Source organism: Pochonia chlamydosporia, chromosome 4 (genome assembly GCF_001653235.2).
Source record: "Pochonia chlamydosporia 170 chromosome 4, whole genome shotgun sequence".
Lineage (NCBI taxonomy): Eukaryota > Fungi > Ascomycota > Sordariomycetes > Hypocreales > Clavicipitaceae > Pochonia > Pochonia chlamydosporia.
The window spans coordinates 1,819,541-1,835,865 of NC_035793.1; the positions used below are offsets into that span (position 1 = coordinate 1,819,541).

Genomic DNA, 16,325 nt, shown 5'->3' on the forward strand with positions numbered 1-16,325 from the left:
ATCAGCCGGCAAAACCACCGCGAGCCATCTTCTTAGCCCGGGCATCCCTCCTGTTGTGGTTTGCCCTGGAGCCCTTGTGCGCTTCTTTATTCCTCCTCGCCGCTTCGGTTTCCTTCTCGCCCGTCGGTCCGGCAACATTACCTCCGCGACCGCCTCGTCCTCGTCCTCTGCCAGCGCCACGGCCTCCTCTCCCTCCTCTCCCACCCCTGCCAGCTCCTCCGTCAAAGTCACTGTCTTCAGTACCCGAGCCAGCTGGACTGGCTCTCCAGGCTGTACGCTCAACCTGGGCTTGTTGTCCCGCAAAAGCGTACTTCGCCTCTAATCTCCTCTTTTGCTGAGGATTTCGTGCCAGCATAACCGCCCATCCCTCGATGGCTTCATCCGTCATGCCCGTCTCCTCCCTCAGCTTCGTGCGCGGATTGCCTCTTCTGGTGCCAGCGTCTCTGGCAAATATCCTCTCATCCGATTGGTAGGCTCGGAAGAGGACTTGTTCGTTTCCATCATTCACCCCATCGGCTTCCTGGTTCATGGTATCGACGGTGCCACCAACATCGTCAGCGTCATACGTGTCATCACGCTCATCATCGTCTGAGTCAAATGACGCGAGGGCAGAAAGAATAGCAGCTTTGTTTGGTGCCGTGGATTTATCTCGAAGGAGTTCATCGGCGTTCTTTTGCGGTTTCTTGCCAAACGAGATTTTTGATACATCAGCGCTGAGGCGGTCAAAGTCATCATCGTCGAATACGTTCCGCCGGGTCGGAAGTTGCGGAGGTGTAGATCGAGGCGCAAGGTCTGGCTGAGGAACTTGAGTAGATCTATGTACCAACTTGTTAGCAACTTCGGCAGAATCACAGCCATCAATAATGACGTATTTAATGTCCACGTACAAAGGTTCGCTCCTATCCGCCGTAGCCAAATGAGATGGTAGCGACTCAGCAAGCAAATTTGCAACAACCTGTTCCACATCATCCTTATACTCATCCAGACACCTGGAGACAAACCCAGACCCCAAGTCCGGGAACAAGTCCTGAATCTGAGTAATCTGACTCAAACGATGAACATGCATCTCATCCTGCACATCCTCATTCGTCTCCCTCCCCTTCCCCTTATCAACCTTCCTCCTCACCAGTCGTTTCGGTCTCACCATCGGGCCCTTCCTAAACGACTCCAACACCGCAATCCTCTTCTTCAAGCTCTCCGTCGCAGCGCCATTCTCCTCCGCCCTCCTCAGCAGAACCTTCAGCAGCGGCGTCGCAGTCACCAGCTCCGCGACAAGCGAGTCGTTTACATTCAACGGGCCCGCCTTGTGCGCCTCCGCAGCGCTCTTCAAAGCAAACAGCTGGTCATTCAGCATAGACCATTTCTGCGGCTCCGCCTCCGTAAGTCCAACGATGCAGAGATACGTCGTCGTGATAATGGCCTTGCGCAGCGGCGGATTCATAACCTTGAAGCACGTCACCAGCCCATCGTAGAAGTCTGATCCGGCTAGTAATTGCACGCATGCGTGCGGCGACACATGTAGCAGCGGGTTCAGCGTGGTGAGTTTATCCTCCACTAGTTTCAGGTCCCCCTTGATGCCGGAGTCGAGGTGTGGGATGAGGAGTTTCTTGAGAGCCGTGAGAGACGCATCGATGTGTGTGCTGGATGAGTGGGTGGTGAAGAGGTGTGCTATGGCTGGATATGTGCGCTTCTTGGGGTATATCCTTGCAAAGGCGGCGAGGAACGAGAGATCTAGTAGCTCTGGCGGGTTGAGGAGTTTGAACAGCCGCAATGAGAGGTGGAATACGGGTCGGAGGAGGAGCTTGGACTTTGATATGGATGGCGTTTCGGCAACTTGGTGGACAAAAGTTGATGTAAATCTGACGAGTGAGGTGTGTGTATGAGACTGCTTTTTGAATTCGTCATCCGAGAGGTCTAGATAGGCGTTGCAGAGTGTCGTCCATGCGTCTATGAGGGCATCCCATTCCGCCGGCGGGAGTTGTTGCTGCCATGTTGCCTTGGGGAAGGCTGCCAGCGGTGGAAGCGACATCTCTATGTTAATTGGAGAAAATACGAAGATGAAGAATCTCAATTCAAAGATTTGTTAAGAAACATGCGCCATTGTACCGGGTTCACAGCCCGTTATATCACACCCAGGCCGGATGATTCATTCTCAAGCTGAGTCGCTGACACTCAAGCTGCCAGCTTCACACCCCACCATCCATCCCTCCATGCAAGAGCACGTACCTCCCTCCAAACCAACCAATCACCATCCACCCAAACAGGACTAGCGCCCACAAACCCAACTTTCAAATTTACCCAAAAACGCACCCCCACCAAAAAGTTTCCCATCTTCACCATCCTAATTCAACCACCAACTTCATCACTTTGCCGATACGTCGCCGCCTTCCTCGCGATCGAGTCGTGAAGTTTCAGCCCAAAAACCGCAATCATGTCTTACAACAAAGCCGACAAGGATATTGGCGAGGCTCCCGTACGTTTCCTGCCACAATCTTCCCACCGAGCGTCCCAACTAACGTCAAACAGAAAGCCCACAAGATCCGCATCACCCTCACCTCCCGCAAGGTTAATGTCCTCGAGAAGGTGTGCACCGAGATCCTCGAGCGCGCCAAGAGCAAGGACCTGCGTGTCAAGGGCCCCGTCCGTCTGCCAACCCAGACTTTGAAGATCACCACCCGTAAGACTCCTTGCGGTGAGGGTTCCAAGACGTGGGATTCTTATGAGATGCGCATCCACAAGCGTCTTATTGAGTAGGTTTTATTCGTCCTTGGTGGAGGGTTTTCGCTAACATGGTGCTAGTCTGCATGCTCCTACTGAGGTTGTGAAGCAGATTATTGTCAATATTGATGCTGGTGTTGAGGTCGAGGTTACCATTGCTGCTTAAGTGTGGTGATGTAGCTGGCTCAGATAGGTCAATATACTGGGTTTACTAAGATTATAACTCGTGACTGTAGATTGGAGGTGACATGTGGACTGCAATTGACTGATATTGTAGAAGGTATTTTGTAACCCCATGGTTGTCTCCTATTTACGATACTTGATCCCCAGTACCCAATCAATCATGTTCTGTATTTAAATCCATCAACGCCGTGATATGCTGCAGCTTATACATCCCAATTGTCCGGATAACCCGATTATTGCTCTACTCAAATATATACAACATCCTCAAAAATCCCACCGCGTGCATTCTCGTGGCGGCGGCAAGTCAGGCATTATACCATTTGCAAACGTGCCGGTTTGAGCAAACGACGCCCATTGGTTCTTGGATTGCTCATCATAGGCATCCGTAGGCAGTTCAGTGTCCTTGTAGTAACCCGGCGCACCACCAGGGAACCATATGCGTGTCCAAGTTCCATCGAATGCTCTGATGCCTGGCTTTCCTTCTTTGTATGTAACCGGCTTGCCTCGGAACGCGGCCAGCGACCCATCCATGTTTTTGGATGCGTAGCTCTCCAGTGAAGGGTGCTGCTTTGTGCTGTCCGGGGGATATGGGTTTCCACCGCCTGTGGCAGGGGCTGCTACTTGTTGAGGTTGGTTACTAGATGCGAATGGATTTTGTTGCTGTGAGGCGCCCTGACTAAATGGGCTGGAAGCATTCGCTCCAAATGCACCGTTGGGTTGGTTTTGCGTGTTTTGCGCAAAGGGGTTGCTCGCTGGCTGGCTGTCTGCTGTGGTTGTTGAAGCAAAGGGATTAGGTTTGGCACCTTGGCCGAACGGACTCTGGCTTTGTGCCGGTTGTTGGCCAAAAGGGCTGGACTGGGCCGCGTTTCCGGCCTGGTTTGAGGTATTAGATCCAAAGGGGTTCGGTGTAGCATTATTCTGGCTGGTATTCGAGCTTGCAAAGGGGTTTGCTGCCGCGGGAGCTTGTGTGTTGTTGTTGGCCGTTCCAACAGATCCAAATGGACTTGAGCTTTTGTTTGCCGCGCCGCCAGAGGCAAAGGGATTCGGCTGCGAGCCCATTTGACCAACTTGACCAAAAGCGCTGGGCTGTGAGTTCGCAGGCTGCGCGGACTGACCGAATGCTGGCGCTCCAAAGGGACTCGGTTTAGCTCCAAGGGCGGATGCTTGTCCAAAAGCAGATGTAGGTTGAGAAGGCTGGCCAAACGCCGGGGCCGACGGTTGTGAAGGCTGTGAAGGCTGTGAAGGCTGTCCAAAGGGTGAGGCTTGGGGTTGTGAAGATGATTGCTGTCCGAATCCTGAGGCTGGCTGTGACGGCTGACCAAATCCCGAGCTTGGCTGAGCTGGTTGACCAAAGGCCTGTGTTCCAAAGGGATTCGGTCGTTGTCCCAGGGCTGCTGGCTGTCCAAATGCACTCGGCGTCGGCTGGGAACTACCTCCGCCAAACGGGGAGGTTGTGCTGGAACCGGTACTGAACGGATTCGCTTGTGCCGGCTGAGCCATGCCCACCGGTCTCTTTCCAACCTCGAATTCGCCGAAAGGAGCACCTTGAGAACCTTCTTGACAGATATCTAGTCGGTTGGGGTGCTTGTTTTCGGCCTCCACAATGAATCGAGCAGCGTCTTGTGCGTTTCGTGCCGCGTTCTGCATTTGTTGTTGCGCATTTTGGTAGAGCTCCTGTGCCTGATTAAGCTGCAAAGAAACATTAGCGCCAGTTCCTGATGGTTGTGTGAAGATGTAATAGTGACCAACTCACAGCCTGCTGCTCATTCCCTGCCGCCTTGCCCATCATATAGTGTAGTCTCATCTCTTCAAAGCTCTGTTCCCGAGGGTACCCTCCAAAGAGCTGCTCTGGGGCATTTCTCCCTGGCGCGTAGGCCGACAGGATCCATTGGGGTGCTTCGCTCGTCAGGTCCTTCTCAATCGTGTCGACCGCGATGTTATACCTGTCTAGAGTGTCGAGAGTCAGTGCCATGGTTCGTCAAGTCGTCGAGCGGGTAGGCATCGCATACCAAAGGCATTTTGTAGCGGTCCGCTCCCACCGCCTCCTGCTCCGGAAGATAGAGCGCCGAAGCGGTTCTGTGGTTGATTTCGATTGTTTCCAGCTCCGGGATGTTCAAATCGGCAGCTGCCTGCATATGGTGTTAGAGAGGATTCGTTGCAGGCAAGCGCGCATTCTTTCGCGTGAAAACGCTGAGGGCGACCGTGCGCAAACGTCTGTATGCGACAACTCTGCTGTCATTGGGATGAACATACTGCCAAATTTGCAATTTCCCTGCTGGTAGAATTTGCAAATCGCCATATTGGGCGTTCGCTCGAACAAAGGGCTCGAGGATCAATCGGTCGGTCGGTCGGCGATCTATAACTTCATGTCGGGAACAGAGGCAAGCCGAAGGATTGAGGCTCTCCGGAAACGCGGCTGGTACGAATTACTCAAGCTCGAGAGTGTGCAAATGCTTTGTTGAGCAACGAACGTTTGGACGGGGGTTGAGTTGGGAGGTGGAAGTTTGACGCGAAAAGAAATCCATCAGCCTTGCCCCAGCCTTGGTGGGAGGTGGAGACGTGGTTGTGTTCTAACTGTGCATCTTCAATCAATGAAACAATATTTGGCCTCGAATCATTGGAAGCACCTTGCTCTTTTTTTCTTTTTTTTTATGATTATTTTCTTTCTATAAGTATAGACTTATTTTATTTTATTGAAAATGGTTCTGCGAACAGTTTACTCCTCTCAGTTGTCAATACTCCACGCAAACGGCAGAGCATGTAATGCCCATCCCGCTCAATTCAAGACTCATAGCTCAACAGTCAACCATCCCCCCTACGTATCATGTCAATCAAAATATTCCATCACACTCACTGACAGACATAACAGCACAAGTCCTCAAGACTCAAAAGATTACATTTTATTCCCAAAACTAATCTCTTAAACCCCCATCCCACCTCAGAAGCCAAACAAATAAACCGTGCCCAGAAAATGCCGTCCATGATGCCGTTGAAAAAAAACCAGTTGACATTATGCATAAAAATCCCTTCCACCCCTTTTATTCAACACGATGAGCTCCTCATCCATCCCCCTCACATTCAGGCCTTCTCGGCCCTCCTAAACTCAACCATAGGACCCTTCTTGGCGCTGGTAAACGTATCAACCAGCTGGAACTCAGTCTCACGGTGACGTCCCCATTCCAAATCGGCGTGACCCTCACCAGGGTCAACGACACCAACAGCCCTTCGCAAATCATACATGTAAATAGTCCTAGCCAGGGTGGTAGTCATCTCGACGTAGGCAAGACCCTTGCCGATGCAGCCACGAGGTCCAATAGAGAAGGGGCAGAAGGCGCTCTGAGCGAGGGCAACGTCGTCGGCGGTCATGGTCTTGCCAGTAAGAGGGTTGACTTCGTCGCGCAACCACCGCTCGGGAGCATAGCCATATGGAACAGGGTAGTAGTTCTCGTTGTGGTGGATAGTGTAGTGAGGAGTTCCGACAACAGTTCCCTGGGGGAGAGTGTGGCCGTCGATGGTGATGCCGCCGGCGAGAACTTCACGGGGCAGGATGCCGCCGACAGAGGGGGACAGACGCATGGCTTCGTCGACACAGGCGCGGAGGTACGTGCAGGATCCGAGAGCAGGGCCGTGGACAATCTCCTCGACGTCGCTGAATTTGTTGCGGATTTCTTCGGTGACGCGCTTGAGAGCGTGGGGATTGCGGACGAGATAGAACAGAGTTGAGGCCATGGCGGTGGAAGTGGTGTCTGAGCCGGCAATGATGCTATTTCAGACTCTAGTTAGCATTGTTTTCCCTCTCTCCTTGGATTTCCAACATTTTGTCAGGATAAGCACAATTTCCACTTACAGCAAGTTGGATTCACCCCAAAGCTCAGGAGTGCTGAAACCCTGTCCAGTCTCGGGATCACGAGCCTTGAGCAGATAGTAAAAGAAGTCACGACGATCCGTCTCTTCACCTAGCTTCGTTCGCTCAGTAAGCTGGCCCTTGCTGTAGGCCATGTATCGCGCCCGACCAGCAGCCAGCTTAGGGAACAGGAACTTGTCAATCTTGAGCTTGTCAACGATGGGCATGGTGCCGCAGATGAGATGGCGAGTGGTGGCAGCCTCGACGAGCTCCAGGGCAAAGCGGTTATCCGGCTTCTCCAACATGTGGAAGGCCTTGCCAAAGCTGAGATCGCCCAGGATATCCATGGCAAGGTAGTTGCACCAGTCGCTCATGTTGCGCGGCTTCGTCCAGCCCTTGGCGTCGACGCCGCTGTCGCTCATGCCAATCTGCTCGCAAAAGGTGCGCACATTGCCCAGGATGTAGCGCTGCATCTCCTTCATGGCGCTCTCGGAGAAGGCGTGCGAGAGGACGCGGCGCTTGCGGGCGTGCACGTCCTTGTCGCGGGTGTTGTGGGTGTTGGCGGCTGGGTGCACGAAGGCATCGTAGAATTCGGCCTTGCGCACATTGGACTTGAAGCCGTAGATGTCTTTGAGGGACTGGTTGGAGTTGAAGGAGACGGAGTTGGGGCCAAAGCGAACAGCCTTGCCTGGAGGTGGTGGTCTTGTCAGTAAATGTTTACTCGAGACAATTGTGACATTTTTCTCTTACCATATTTCTGGTGCATGCGCCAGAATTCAAGGTGGCGATCGCCCTTATAAGCATGGTAAAGCTGGTAGGCGTCTGTGATTTTGGCCAGAAAAGGACCAGGATACTTGGCGAGAGGGTGGAAGAAGACCCTGTACACGACAAGGCCGAAAGCCTGGGAGAATTGATGTTAGTACGATTCTGCGTATTTATTTTCTCTTGATTCAATTCCTCCATTGTTTTGCACCGCCAAACACTTCAATGGGAGGCGGGTGAGCAGTGAGCACCATCGCCCAAAGCTTCATATCGTCGCAGCCATGACGCTCGCCCACCACACCAGCATCACGATTCACCACTTCATCTCACATCATCTCACATCATCACCATCATCATCATCATCATCATCCGGTATCACCGGAAAAGAAAAAAAGCAGCAACACTTACATAGAGCACTCCAGCTCCAGCCAGCAAGGCCAGGTACTGAGATAAATGTCCCAGATCAATCTCCATATTTGATCAGCGTGTCGAGGACTGACAAAGGTCAAGCAAGCAAAAGACACAAAAATATCCAGGACGAAAAAGCTAGAGCAGCAAAAGGGCCGCGCAAAACTCTCTTAAACAAATTTACAGTCTACCAGGGAACCAGCGCCCCCTCTCTCGTTTGTCCTGAACTCTCCACAAAGTCCAAAGTCCGGGCCCTCCTCTTCGTAAACAGACAATTGCGCCGGCGTCATCAAGATGGAATTTTGAAGAGCCTTTACGATTTCTGACGAGTGAGATGCCGTGGATTGGAGATGCATGCGGCTTTCCACGGCACAGAATGGCACCTGCGCCTGGGCGCGCCTGGCATCAATCTGTGGGGGAAGCAGTTATCGATTAGCTCGAAGAATGTGCAGATGTGCTGGGGGCTGGAAGATCCGCGTGCCGCACTGGGATTTGGGGGAGAGTTCGAGGGCATTTGGGGCAATTTGGGGACAACACTCAACTGGAGTCGGGGGCGGCTAGGTTCGGGCTGCCTCGCGGGCTTGGGGGAACAGTGACATGCACTGGAGCCAGGCATTAATTGAAGCACGCATTGGCGGACGAGACAAGGCAAGACATTGGTCACACACCGTTTGCGTTGCAAAAGCATGGCATCATTTACTGCAATGTCTCACAGCGCCCCGGAGCTCTCGGCACGTCTGGACCTGATTGATCAGCCGCCATTTGAAGCTGAAATGGCTTGGTGCATTTAAGCAGCTGAATGTGGACGTGGTCCAGAGTACAAGCCAGCATTCAAGGCAGCCAGTCTGGTTTGGTGGTACGGAGTACTGTAGCATTGGACTGTGCCAACAGTCTGCAAAGACACAATGTGTCTGGTATTCCGTAGAATACAAATATCTTCCTCACTGCCATGCTCACCAAACAAGCGGATTGCTTCGGCACCCCAACATCACCCATCCATCGTGTCAGATTAATACCCACAGCCTGAATTCAACTTTTATCCACAAGACACAAAACGCAGGCACGAAGTGACAAGCCATCATGCATCACCAGCCAAGCTACTCCGTCCACTCACAAAGACAAGCACAGTACTACAGCTGTACCTTTCAGCATTCAGCCAAAATAAGCTATTGCAAGGTAAAAGCAAAAATTGCCCTCGCCTTGCGTTCGGCAACCTCCGCGTGACCTGACTTAAGCCGGTGTTGGAATACATTCCGCTTGTGGTTCCGCCCCTAGAAAGGCCGGGAAATGTGGGGCCGTTGGCCCAGATATCCCGTCGACTGCCGCTCTGGGGCGCTTCTGGCACCGTCGGATCAGCAGGGGGTCAGTGTCGCTGTTGGTGATTTGATCTTTCACTGATTTGCCAATAGTACTAGTAGATGTTATCAGTGGTGATGACGTTTTGGGGAGAGGTGAGAGATGACTCGGGTTCGCAATGCAAGTTGTCTCGGGTGTTTTGTGTGACTGTTCATTGTGCTGAAAGCAGGTCTGGGTGCGTGTCTCAGATGGTTGCGTTGGTCCCAACCACAGCACAACTGGTAATGAGGCACGTTTCTCACCACGAAATGGCCTTATAATTTCCATTACGGTTGCCAATGTACACTGTAAATTTTTGCTTGTAGTTGCTATGATACCTCCTGCACATAGCATAATATGTCGTGGAATGTCTCTCATCTTGCCGAGTTATCAGCACAAGACGGCGGACATTCTTGAAGTAAATATAATAGGAAATGGCAACACTTCACACAAGCATAAATAGACTTTCTTATGTCTGCAAATTATATTCTCACTAAATAGCCGCTCTCCCTCTCTTCCATTCAAACCTATAGTACATACCCAGCACCAGTTTTCTGCTCCCCACCACTTAATTAAAGTATCTAGGCTCGTCAAAGACGTGATATCTATGATCTCGGACACCCTGTCCTCTAAACATGGCAGGGAATCTCCACCCTTCAGGAACTTCAGACTCTTGCACGCGGCGGTTACGTTCCTCCGCAGACACAGAGTCGAGCTGCTGGGCTTCAGCAGCAGAGTTGGGGATAACAAATTTGGCCACTTGCAGCTCAGTATCAGTAATGGTGCTCCTGCTCACACGAGCGTAGCCAACACGCTTGAGCCTCTTGAATAGGATGTACTCGCACCATCGATCCCAGTCGGTGGGATCAACGTCGTGCATGCCAGACTTTTGGCTCACATAAGTGTTGTAGTTGCCTTCGAGGGGCTTCGTGACGAGGTAGCTGAGAAGGAAGGCAGGTCGCGGTGTAGAGCCCATGAGTTGCGCAAGATACTCGGACTGCAGGCGTCGATCCTCAGGGTCCTCTTCCTGTCCGGAGTGGAAGACAAACACGTCGACTAACTCGCCGTATACGTCGAGTGTGGCGTGGATAGCGGGTGCCAGTTCGCCTACAGGGCTGGGGAGGAGATGGTGTTTGGACTCGACAATGGGGAACTTGGAAAGCAGAGCAGCGCCCCAGGTGTGCTTGTTGGGGCCAGGGCCGTAGTCGACGTACATGCCCAGATCCTCGGCCAGGAATTGCGTAGTGTCACGGTTGCCCATGATGATGCGTTGGAGATCAGATTCGAGGAGGCCAACCACATCAAGCTCCAGTTCCTTGATGAGGTCTCGCATACGGTACTCGGAAGACCACATATCGTTGTCAAGTGAGAAATGAATGGTCCAGATACCAGCCGTGAGGACTCGGTCCTTGGCGTGATACGGTTTGTAGTCGTTGGTGGGGAACCGCATAAAGGCTGCGCACAAAAAGAGAACGTTGATGATGATGGTGGAAACTCCGAAATATTTCTTGTGCTGGGATGCAGAAGGCCGACGAGGCTGCTGTTTGCGTGGCTGACTGGCGTTGTAGTCGTAAACGCCAGCACCAATCAACCCCATCATCGAGTACATGATCCAATCCGTGTGTTCACGAACAAGCGGACCGCCAGGAACGAATGCATACGCAACCACCCAGACGTGGAAGAGAACCAGGAATACGTAGATGAAGAACCCGAGGCCAAAAGTAACAGCAGGTTTCTTCTTGGAGGCGTTGCTAAGAAGGGGCACAGCAACTGCCATCAAGTACGCAGCGGTGACGAGACCACCATAGTATCCAAACCAGTGGCTATAGAAGGTCAAAACCAGCGCACCGGCAGTGCCCACTGCGTACTGTGGCCAGCTACCAGCAAGGGACGGTTTGTAGATTCCGACAAAGAGGCCTGCAGACATGGCCGCAAGAGTGCACCAACCATGCGTGGAAAAGTAAGGTCCACGGATAGGGAAACCCTCCCATACCCAAAGGATCATGGTGCTGGTATCAGACAACAATGAGTGCATGCCAAAAAAGACACCACCGATACCACAAGCAGCCAATACGGTCGAGCCTCTCTGTATGCCTTCCGAGGATCCGCTGGTCAAGGGGGCCTTGCGGGTGAAACGCAACGCGGCCAAGAGTCCAAGCACAAGACCAGTTAAGTTCCATCCACCGTTGGCCTCGTGCATGATGGGCCAGATAGGATTGTTGGTCTGCCAGGCGAACTTGGCAGTTGCGGAGAGAATAAGACCGACAAGCAACCCGAGGACCTTGGATTCGAATCTTGCTTCATGCAGGGACTCGGCATGGAGTGTAGCAACCCAACCCAACGTCGACATGGCAACACCAAAGCCCACCGTAAACAAGCGGCGGGCGGGATCCAATACCAAATAAGCCGCAACGCCAGAAAGAGAAAGGAGATGGACGATTCGCTGGTTGCTGATGATGACGGATCGAAGAGGTCCAGCCAGGAGAAGAGGCGAGACCGACACTAAAACGAAAGCTTCATATCCAGATATACCCATGTGCCAAAGAGGGAAATCTATTCACACATTAGTTAGTATGGCCAAATCTGTGCCACTTGCCAAGAGATCAGCGCACTTACACCAGACGACAAGGCCCAAGCTGGTCAACATGGACCAAAACACGAACTGACAGGAGAGTTAGACATTATCCAAGCGTACACAGCACAGACGTGACTCACCCCATGGTAAACATCAGCAGCGGTATCCAGAGCCTCAGACCAGGTGAAGCGCAACGAGTAGAGTCCACCAGTGGCCTTTTCCTTTCTTTTTCTACTGTTAGTGCCACGTACCATATACAACCCGACGGGGTACTTACTCCTTCTCCATAACGGCAGATGGCACGGACGAGCGGTTATCACTGCAAGAAGACTTAGAACATGCTCAATTTAACAAAGTGTATTGGATTCGGACTGAACAAGAAGCCAGGACTATCTTGGAAGCCATTGGACGTACCCCTTGCTCAAACCCTTGACATCCCTGATGACGACTTCAAATGTGTTATAATCCAGGGCCGTAACGGCATCGAACCCAACATCAAAGAGGATCAACGCCCACTCAAAGAACGCGTAAATGGTGTACGCTAAAAGGCTAGGTCAGTATTCGACGCAAGTGTTAAATAATGATTTAAAACGAACCTCCAGCAACACGGTGCACCTTGTGCTGAATAAAGAAATAAATAAGAGGCACGAGGGTACCGAAGAAAGCACTGGCAAGATACTTTCGGTACTTGATAGCCTGAGGATTCGGTGGGCTAAGAGCAATGCATCCCAAGGTCCACGGCAAAGTGGCAACAATATATGAAATCATGAGAATATCATGCCAGTCGTGATCGTCGGTCGACGTGATATAAGTCCATCCACCGCATGTAAGAGTTCGCAGGACGCCCATGGAGGCAATAAATCCAGGCAGTTTGGTACCAGGCTTCCGACTCAAAAGGTAGAAGAGTCCAACCAGCGCAAAACGAGGTCCTGTTTCCGCATTAGTGGCAGGTTCGGCAGAGATGCGGCAAATGGGGGTATCGTACCGGATGTAATAGCAATGAAGATCATGAAAAACGATCGCTCGGGGTATCGATCGCCAATTGTTGCCGACACGGACGGGAACCATTCTTGGGGATATCCGTAGAACTCATTCTCGACGATCTTGTGGTAGTGAAGGGAGACTCCGACGATCAGTGCGCTCAGGAAAGCGGCTGCGGTAAACGGTTAGAGTCATTGCCACCAATTGTACATATGTAGACGGGAGACGGTCCCAAAACTGCTGTAAAGGGCTTCATGGGCATAATGACTTACTGTATGCAACAATTGTGTGCGCCCAGCTCACCCACTGCCCCCCAAAGCTGAGGACGACGCCGCCGTCCTTGTCCTTGTACTTGGACGACATGGCGCCAACAAAAGAAACTGAAGGAGTGGAAGAAGAGAACGCAGTCAATTACAGCACCGTCCGGGACATCCGAGAATAATAAAAAGGTAGCTGGAAGGACAAGAAACGAAGGATAAACGAGGGACTTTGGGGAGAAGCAGTGGTGAGATCTGGATTTGTGGCCAGCAGAGAACCTCGGAAGCTCTGGTTTGGCGATGTGGGCACGCGTGTCCTGAAGGGGACTGCGACTGTGTTAAGTTTGCAGTCTGGAATTACAGCAGCGGACTAGCACCGCCGCCCCCTGCATTGACGCGAGCCAGGGGCAGCAGGGACACCGGTAGGGACGTGGAACATTTGATCCCAGACCCTGAGTGACAGGTATTGTGGCACGGCTGTGGCTGACCTGCGGCTGATTCGTCCAGTGTCAGCCACCAAGTGCTTCTACAACGACAAGCAAGGCTGCCCAGACTGGTGGATAGGTCCAGAGGTGCCCCGCTAAAATTTTGGTTTGGTCAACAGCCTTGGACGAAAACTTCAAGATCAGATTCGCATACCCGTCTTGCTACATTTGCATTGTGTAAATCGGGAAGATCCTTTCCTCAACAAAAGCTGCTGAGCGAGGTGTATACAACTCAACACTAGCACGCCCAACTGCTATCATGGCAGGTGTTGCAGAAAAGGCGAGATTCTACCTCGAACGCTCCGTCCCTCAACTACGAGAGTGGGAGGAGAAGGAATTGTTCTCCAAGGTATGCCCGCCAGCCGTGCAGCTGCTCTGCCAATCTTGAAATATTCTAACTTCTGGGTCCTAGGAGGAAATCCGCACCATTGTAAAAAAGCGCAACGACCACGAACACCGAGTCCTGTCGCCAGGAAACACCCCATCCGACTGGTCAACCTACGCAAAATGGGAGCAATCCCTCGAAAAACTGCGAAGCAAACGATGTCGCCGCCTTAAAATCCACCACCTCAACTCAGCACATTCTGGCCAGGGTCGCGTTCTGTCAATCTACGAGCGGTCCGTCAATAGACACCCCGGAAGCACCGACCTCTGGAAAGAGTACCTGTCCTACACGGCCAGTGTCAAGGCCGCCAAGCGATGGCGCAAGACCATGACAAACGCACTGCGCATGATGCCCACCGATGCTGACCTCTGGATCATCGCGGGCAGGCGGTCGGCGAAGAATGGCGACATGGCTGCTGCTAGAGGCTTCTTCATGCGCGGCTGTCGATTCTGCACTAAGGACTGCAAGCTGTGGCTGGAATATGCCAGGAGCGAGATGGAATGGCTCGTCAAGGTGGATCAGCGCAAGAGTGATAAGAAGACCACGGATGTCTTGCGACCTGATCGCGTTGAGGACGATGATGAGCTTCGCATCGTGGATAGTGATGATGAGGATGAAGATGATGACGGCAACATGTTGCCTGAGCCGTCGAGGGCACAAGCCAAGGTCATTGATAAGCAGGCTGCGGAACAACTCAAATCTAACCCGGCCATGGATGGTGCTATCCCCATTGCCATCTACGACATTTCGCGGAAACAAGCCTTCTTTACGCCTGAGGTGGCAGAATCCTTCTTCTTCATGTTCTCTTCGTTCAAGACTCTTTCGGTTCAGCCGAGGATTTCACAACACGTCCTGGATTCCCTGGACAGGGAGTTTACAAATCATCCCTCTACTTGCTTCTGTTACATCAGACAGCCCGTCGTTGGCGTACAGGCTAACACTGCGGATTTTGCGCGTGGATTGCGTGATGTGTTGGCACGTTTGGGCGACAAGTTGGAAGTGTCGACGGACAAGGCGGAATTAAGTCGGAAGACGGCTGTCTGGATAGATGGGTATCTGGCACTCGGTGGGCTGGATGATGGCATTCGCCAGGTTTTGGAGCATACTAAGGGGAAGTTGGTTCTGTAATGATAGCTGCGTGGTATATAGAGCGTTGGATTCTTCAGTGTTATTGGGACAACTCTGTATCAGACCTTGATGGAGCTGGGACAGGCCACCAAGCCTGCCCAGATAAATATTCCTGGTGCCCATATGATAGTCCCCCTCTTCTCTATCGCCCCCTTCTCGCTCGCTCTCTCTCTCTCCCCCTCAATAAAAAAAAAAAAGAAGCAGGAAAACGAAGAGTGAAATTCACGCAACAGGCATTGGACCTCAATTTATCATTCTGCAGCAATGGCACGTTGGTATTTAGTCCCATCACGAGTGTGCTCAGAGTGCAGGGTAAGAGCCACCCACACCCTCAGATGACAACCCAAGATTCCGGGTCGTTGGGTCCCCTTCGCAGTAGACATGGATCCCAGTTTGGATGCCCATCTCGACAGGGTGCCTGGGTGCAGAGTAAAAAATCATTGCACAAGACCCCCACACATCCAACTTGCGGGGGCCACGGCCAATGTTTAACTCAGCAAAGGATATAGGTATTTGATGCAGCAGGGACCAGATCAGTTGAAAGATTTAGCATGGAGTGAAGGTGAGGAGCTTGACATTTCGAATGAACGACTCGAACAAGCGGGAAGAACCGTTTCTTGTGACTACTGGTGACTGGGACCAAGTGTAGGAGAACCTTGCACTATTATTTTGCCGTGCGGCTATCAGAAAAGGACCTGTTGACAGCCCTGTCGATAACACTGCAGGGATGTGGACAGCCAGGCAGAGTCATGTTGACGGCCAAGTCCCCATTGACAGGCGACAATAATTTCGGAAGCAAAAAGTGTGGTTGTGAAATGCCCTTGTAAGAGTAGCAAATTTCCGTGGTTTTGCTCGCAGTATCGCGTGCAACGTTCACGGCATTCTACTCCATACTCTACCTGGGTAGCTACGAAGGCTGCCGGCAAGGGCCATGGGAACAACCAAATGTCAAAATGCGTGCCTTGCGTGCTCGACTTCGGATTCAATGTTTTCCTTGGGAGTGGGAGCTGTCTGTGGTACAAGGTGGCTCACAGTCCGAGACATACCGATCAACAACACGCCCGTTGCTGGCATGACGCAGGTTTCAACACGCTCGCCGCCTTTGTGACCGCCAGCAAATCGTTGCCAACCGAGATGGGGGTTTCATCCCAGCGCTCAGACGAATATCCAACAGAACTGCCTGGCGTGCGAGATTGATTACTTGTGCTTCGCGTGCCGTCCGTGACCACGGGGAAGAACGGCTTTGTGTCACAGCTGAACTAAT

At 52.2% G+C, this 16,325-nt stretch overlaps 6 protein-coding genes across 6 annotated transcripts; 2 read left to right on the top strand and 4 right to left on the bottom strand.

Moving 5' to 3' along the window:
- Positions 1–32: 32 nt before the first annotated feature.
- Positions 33–2,029, bottom strand: VFPPC_16026 (CUE domain-containing protein; the record flags this gene model as incomplete). The annotated part of the gene is made up of 3 exons (XM_022428991.1): positions 33–73; positions 142–815; positions 888–2,029. The coding sequence occupies 3 exons, from the start codon at positions 2,027–2,029 to the stop codon at positions 33–35; spliced, it is 1,857 nt and encodes a 618-aa protein (XP_022284386.1).
- Positions 2,030–2,431: 402 nt separating this feature from the next.
- Positions 2,432–2,884, top strand: VFPPC_07980 (40S ribosomal protein S20; the record flags this gene model as incomplete). The annotated part of the gene is made up of 3 exons (XM_018286759.1): positions 2,432–2,473; positions 2,527–2,750; positions 2,800–2,884. The coding sequence occupies 3 exons, from the start codon at positions 2,432–2,434 to the stop codon at positions 2,882–2,884; spliced, it is 351 nt and encodes a 116-aa protein (XP_018143515.1).
- Positions 2,885–3,165: 281 nt separating this feature from the next.
- On the bottom strand, positions 3,166–5,200 carry VFPPC_07981 (CCCH zinc finger domain-containing protein; the record flags this gene model as incomplete). Its single annotated transcript, XM_018286760.1, has 4 exons — positions 3,166–4,590; positions 4,655–4,848; positions 4,911–5,030; positions 5,155–5,200. The coding sequence occupies 4 exons, from the start codon at positions 5,198–5,200 to the stop codon at positions 3,166–3,168; spliced, it is 1,785 nt and encodes a 594-aa protein (XP_018143516.1).
- Positions 5,201–5,979: 779 nt separating this feature from the next.
- Positions 5,980–7,981, bottom strand: VFPPC_07982 (cytochrome P450-like protein; the record flags this gene model as incomplete). The annotated part of the gene is made up of 4 exons (XM_018286761.1): positions 5,980–6,664; positions 6,749–7,433; positions 7,496–7,646; positions 7,916–7,981. 4 exons carry the CDS (start codon positions 7,979–7,981, stop codon positions 5,980–5,982), a joined length of 1,587 nt encoding a protein of 528 aa, XP_018143517.1.
- A 1,837-nt stretch (positions 7,982–9,818) lies between these two features.
- Positions 9,819–13,169, bottom strand: VFPPC_07984 (frag1/DRAM/Sfk1 family domain-containing protein; the record flags this gene model as incomplete). The annotated part of the gene is made up of 8 exons (XM_018286762.1): positions 9,819–11,803; positions 11,867–11,912; positions 11,966–12,050; positions 12,103–12,144; positions 12,240–12,366; positions 12,422–12,754; positions 12,811–12,978; positions 13,079–13,169. 8 exons carry the CDS (start codon positions 13,167–13,169, stop codon positions 9,819–9,821), a joined length of 2,877 nt encoding a protein of 958 aa, XP_018143519.1.
- Positions 13,170–13,807: 638 nt separating this feature from the next.
- VFPPC_07985 (rRNA processing protein Utp6) lies at positions 13,808–15,061 on the top strand (the record flags this gene model as incomplete). Its single annotated transcript, XM_018286763.1, has 2 exons — positions 13,808–13,897; positions 13,961–15,061. The coding sequence occupies 2 exons, from the start codon at positions 13,808–13,810 to the stop codon at positions 15,059–15,061; spliced, it is 1,191 nt and encodes a 396-aa protein (XP_018143520.1).
- Between the last annotated feature and the right edge of the window lie 1,264 nt (positions 15,062–16,325).